Source organism: Trichechus manatus, unplaced genomic scaffold, assembly GCF_000243295.1.
Source record: "Trichechus manatus latirostris isolate Lorelei unplaced genomic scaffold, TriManLat1.0 scaffold00077, whole genome shotgun sequence".
Lineage (NCBI taxonomy): Eukaryota > Metazoa > Chordata > Mammalia > Sirenia > Trichechidae > Trichechus > Trichechus manatus.
The window spans coordinates 11,793,421-11,798,783 of record NW_004444013.1 but is presented as its reverse complement, the minus strand read 5'-3'; the positions used below and the strand labels follow the sequence as shown (position 1 = coordinate 11,798,783).

Below are 5,363 nucleotides of genomic sequence, written 5' to 3'. Positions count from 1 at the left end.
GCATCAAACCGTCCTTGTTTACAGCTTACCCGGGACATGTAACAAACGCTCTGGGGTAGAAAATTAGGGCAAAGTTAACTCCTCAGGATTTAGGGGAGAGACTTCTCAAGCTGTTTTTCGAAAGAACCAACACCAAAGGCCACATAAAGGAACTCATTTTGCCACACCCTGGTACCAGAGATCTTAATGTTTGTTAGAAAATATCTGATGTGTGTAGACTTTCTTAGGAATCTCATCTTTAGGATGAAATTGAAATTTGATTATCTTTTCCAGGTTCATATTGAGATCCACTGACTGCCTGCCTCTGACTGTGACCAAGGCATGTCCTCGAACCCCCAGCTTCGGAGAACACAAAGTATGAGGGATGGAAGAGGGGCCCTCTGCATCTGCCTCGCCAAAGCGGAGGGCGAGGGAGGAGCTGGCTCGGACAGACCGTTACATGGACTCAGTAAGAGAACCCAGGAGAGTGCTGACCTGTCAGACATACCGTCCTGGGTGAATCAATCTGTGCTCCATGTAAATGGAAGTTCACCAAATGAGGAGTTATCACTGGAAATGAAAAATCTTCTGAGGGAGGTCCCAGATTTGCAAGAATCAGTAAGAAGAAATTGCGCTTCAGCAGCGGCTCTGAGCAAGGCCGTGGCTCTGTCCTCTGCTCCCACAGAAGAGCAGGGTGTGAAAGTGCCCCGCGGTGTTGGCGAGGCACTAGTGAGGGACTGGCTGGGCAGAGGGCCAAGGGACACTGACTGCCACGGAGACTGGTGTCACAAAGGAGAGCTGTGGCTGTGCTCTGCGTGTCTCCAGCCTTCGGGACTACCATGTTATCACACACTGAATCTGCTGCCGTTAGGAATGGGAATTTTTGAGGATGAACCACCAAGTGCTTTTCTTGGGATCAGCTCTGAGCTTGAACTGCCTTCCCTGCACTCCATCCTTTCTGCAACCCTGTATGCATGTCCTGAAATCCTCTTGAATGATGAGACAAAAGACCTTTCCCTTGACTGTTTAAAGCCCATGCTTTCCGAGCAAATAGTAGAGTACAAGGAAATGCTCTCAGGTGTAAAAAGTATACCAGATGATCTGCAGGTGACACTGGGGTTACTGGCTCTCCGAGCTTTGGAATTTGCGAATTTGTTATACCATAGTTAAGGTACGTACAAGCAGAACAATAAAGATAGTGAGATTAATTTCCAGAGTTGTCTTAGAGTGATTTCCTTTGCGTTAAGTCTAGATGCAAACAGTGCAGCCATCAAGTTCCTGCTCTGCTTGTATGGCTAGACCAACTTAAAGTGAGTGGAATCCAAACTCATGAAAAGCTGGCCGATACAGAAGGACATTTTTGAGTATATTTTAAATTGTGCTTGAAGGACATTTGGAATTGGGAATCCGTTTCAGAAGAATATTGATAGATAATAAATATCAAATTAGAACCTTGTTTAACATAAAGTTCTTTCTAAATCTTCAGTACCTATTTTAAAGGGCTACTGGCCAGATAGTGCTCTTCAGCCTGCCTTTGATCATCTAACGGAAGTGGATGTTTGTAAAAGTCAGCCCTCTGTACCTGCTAAGAGCTTTGCTGAGTTCGTTGTAACTGTAACCGTTTCTCCATTTTGTAGAATTTTGTTCTGCAGGAGAATTTGATTTCTTTTTTCATACCTCTTTTTTCCACTTAAAACACAATTTATATGGAGGCCCTAAGGTGAATGTTGCAATATTAAATTTAACTTTAGAATAATCCTTTCTCAAGTTAGAAATCCTAGTAGTGTTATTTTAAATAAAAATGAGCTTGAAAATATTTGATGTGGCTCAGTTTACAGAGAGGCAAATCAAGTATTTTCCATTCTTGAATGTTCCCAGTTTCTAGGGATTGAGGTATCTTTTACACTAAGGTTTTTCTGAAGTAACTCCTTTTGTTGTTAACTTTGATGAAGGTCATTTAAGAGTCATACTTGTGTGTAAGTTTTTAAGGCGTCCCAAAGTAAGACTTAAAACAACCATTTCTGGGATTATTGATTGCATATATCAGCTTATATAGTGTGCTGAATTACTGTGCTGTGTGCTATTTTAGTGTTTTGGAGAAATGAAAAATAAAACTCTTCTTCAGCATAATAAATACAAGTATTTTTTTATGTGTGTAGTCTTGGTTTTTCTGGTCTCTTTATTAATGCTGCCTTCTTGTTACTTAAAAATCTCTTAGCACCGAAGTAGGTCACTGATTTAGAAGACGGGAAGCAGAGGTTGAAAAACAAAATGTAAAGCTAGGTCAGAACTCAGCCGCTTCGGTTTCTTCACAGGATGTTATGAAATAGTGCATTGTGATCCTTTGGAATGGTGCTCAGCATCCAGGCTGAAATGATACCGCCCTAATTGAGCAAGTAAAACTCTAGCTAAAGGACACTCCGTGTGTGTCACCAATGGATTGCCAAATGAGATGGGGACATGTTTATTTTAAATGTTGTAAAAATGGGGACTGTTCGCTTGCATACTCCTTTTACTTCCTTTTTTTAAAAACAAAAAACAAAAACAACTAAGTCTACTTCGTTGGGATGGAACTTTCCATGACTCATCAACTGTTGTTATTTCTTTGTTTTGTAAATTGCAAGTATATAAATGTATTCAACCAATTGCAGAGAAAAGTACAGAATTCCCTATTGGCATCAAATGCTAAAGTAATAAATTTGAAATGTTTTCATGTGGTTGTATTAAAATAAGGTGTTTTTTCTAAAAGCAGCTTTGGGGTGTGAAATGCAAGTAAGAGTTGTAGTGTCAGAACCTGTCTAACGTCAGAGGAGATAATAACCAGGATCAGCCCCAAACTGATTCTCATGAGGGGAAGGTAAGACATACCTCCACCCTCCAACTTTTTACCAGTTCTGACACCAGCTGTCCTCCCCAGGCTACTCGGTGCTTCCCTGCTGGGTTTGATATGTTGCAGGGGTCACGCAGAACTCACAGACCATATTTAACGATTAAATGGTTTATTAAGGAAGCAGCGGGTACAACTTGGGATCAGGATCAGGAAGTACGGAGGCAAAGTCTGGAAGGCTCCCCTCCCCCAAGAGGAAATCACCTCCCTCCCTTGAGTGCAGAACAGCTTTCTCAGCTCTCAGCTGTGCACTTCTCTCAGCCCCCTGAGGACAGGCTCTTCTTGGCCCTGCTGCCTGTCACCACCAACTCTGCCTTTACAGCTCTTTTAGGAGGTTCCTTGCTGCCTCTGTTCTCTCCTTCTCTCTTCTTTCTTCCTTCTACTTCTTCCTGTCTCTAAAAAACCTTTGTGGGGTCAGCTGCATCTATACATAACTCTGTCAATTTCAAGGAATGGCCCTTCCCAGCAGGGCTACAAAGTAGCCAATCCCCTCTCAGATACTTCATTTGCCTCGTAGGCTATAGACACTTCATTTGCATAGTCTGTTGACCAATCCCTGCAAAGTGCATATCAATCACAGGACAGGCTGCAGCCTAGGGCCAGACAAAAAGTAGCAAACCATCAGGATGTTTACAGCTTACCCAGGAAATGTCAATCAACCTGGACAAAACTAACAAACCCTCTAGGGTGGAAAACTAGGATAAAGGTTACTCATAAGGGCTTGAGGGGAAAATCTCTTCAAGCTGTTTTTCCAAAGAACCAAGGCAAAAAGATACATAAAAAAACTCACTTCACTACAGTAATTTTTTTCTTCACGTGAATGTTTTTATACACATATACTTAGCTGCTTGTGTTTTCCTTTGGTGCTTAGCTGTGTACAGGTGCTGTCTGAAGATTTGCTCTCCTGTTGAAAGTTCTGGGGATAGCTTCACCTGCAGCTCAGGAGCAAGAGGTGACAGCCCAGAAGACACATGATAAATGCTCCCTGTAAAGCTTCATGACTTTACAGAATTAAGGCCTTCTGTGAACACTTTTATTCTTGAGGCAGTTACTACAGAAAAGAGATACTCTTTTGGATAAACTAAGCTTCCATGATTGGGTTATAAAAGGGATCACTCCTTTGAAATACTTCAGATCGTATGGAGCAGTACTATGTAACATGTGGGGTCGCCATGAGTTGGAATCAGCTCGCTGGCAACAAGATTTATAATTTGAGCAATAAAAACTAAGGGAAGCTTGTTTTAAAAGAACTGATACTTAAATTTATATGCTTTTTTTTTTTCTTTATGGATTCTGCCTGTGAAAGGCTTTTAAGGGTTAAACACCATCATTTTAAGTTTAGAAACACAATTTCCTTTTTTATTTTAAAACTAGAATAAATGGTGAGGTCTTGAAGCAATTATGAAGTTGCAAAGCTCTAGAGAGTAAAAAATAAACTTGTACTTAAATAGATCATTCTTATATGACTACTGATTTTATAAATAAGAAAGAAATGTATTTTAGAACTTAGTATAAATCTCTGTGTATTCTAAAATTCACAGATCATTTACTATACTGTGAGTTCACACAGAATCAGAAATGTGCTATAGAATTCTCTCTACAGTTTCTTATGAGATAATTTTCAGATTCTCCTTTTTAAACCTTCTGAGCAGAGGAAGCAGAATTATGGGATCTCTGGAACAGTACAGGAATACCTTGGAGATATTGCTGGTTTGGTTCCAGGCCACCACAGTAAAGCGAGTCACACAAATTGTTTGGTTTCCCAGGGCATATAAAAATTATGTTTATACTGTAGTCTATTAAGTATGCAATAGCATTATGTCTAAATAAACAATGTACATACCTTAATTTAAAAATACTTTATTGCTAAAAATGCTAACCATCATCTGAGCCTTTAGTAAGTTGTGATCTTTTTGCTGGTGGAGGGTCTTGTCTCGATGTCGATGGCTGCTAACTGATCAGGTTGGTGGTTGCTGAAGGTTGAGTGGCAGTGGCAGTTTCTTAAAATAAGACAACAATGAAGTTTGTTACATCGATTGACTCTTCCTTTCACGAAAGATTTCTCTGTAGCATGCAATGCTGTTTGATAGCATTTTATGCACAGTGGAACTTCTTTCAAAACTGGAGTCAATCCTCTCAAACTCTGCCACTGCTTTAGCAGCTAAAGTTTATGTGATATTCTAAATCCCTCATTGTCATTTTAACATTGTTCACAGCATCTTCACCAGGAGTCGATTCCATCTCAAGAAACCACTTTCTTTTACTTATCCATAAGAACCATCTGGAAACCGTGGTGGCGTACTGGTTAAGTGCTATGGCTGCTAACCAAAAGGTCAGCAGTTCGAATCCACCAGGCACTCTTTGGAAACTCTATGGTGCAGTTCTACTCTGTCCTATAGGGTGACTATGAGTCGGAATCGACTCAATGACAATGGGTTTGATTTGGGTTTTTTAAGAAGCACTAAGCAACTCCTCATCCACTGAAGTTTTATCATGA

The 5,363-nt window shown here is 40.5% G+C and overlaps 1 protein-coding gene across 1 annotated transcript; it reads left to right on the top strand.

Moving 5' to 3' along the window:
- The first annotated feature begins 285 nt into the window (after positions 1-285).
- On the top strand, positions 286-3,692 carry FAM220A (family with sequence similarity 220 member A). The gene has a single exon (XM_023735351.1). The coding sequence runs from the start codon at positions 322-324 to the stop codon at positions 1,147-1,149; it is 828 nt and encodes a 275-aa protein (XP_023591119.1). The 5' UTR covers positions 286-321; the 3' UTR covers positions 1,150-3,692.
- Positions 3,693-5,363: the final 1,671 nt, after the last annotated feature.

Excerpts from the sequence above, each read along its gene's own strand:
- FAM220A (XM_023735351.1), top strand. The coding sequence starts at position 322 with ATGTCCTCGAACCCCCAGCTTCGGAGAACACAAAGTATGAGGGATGGA.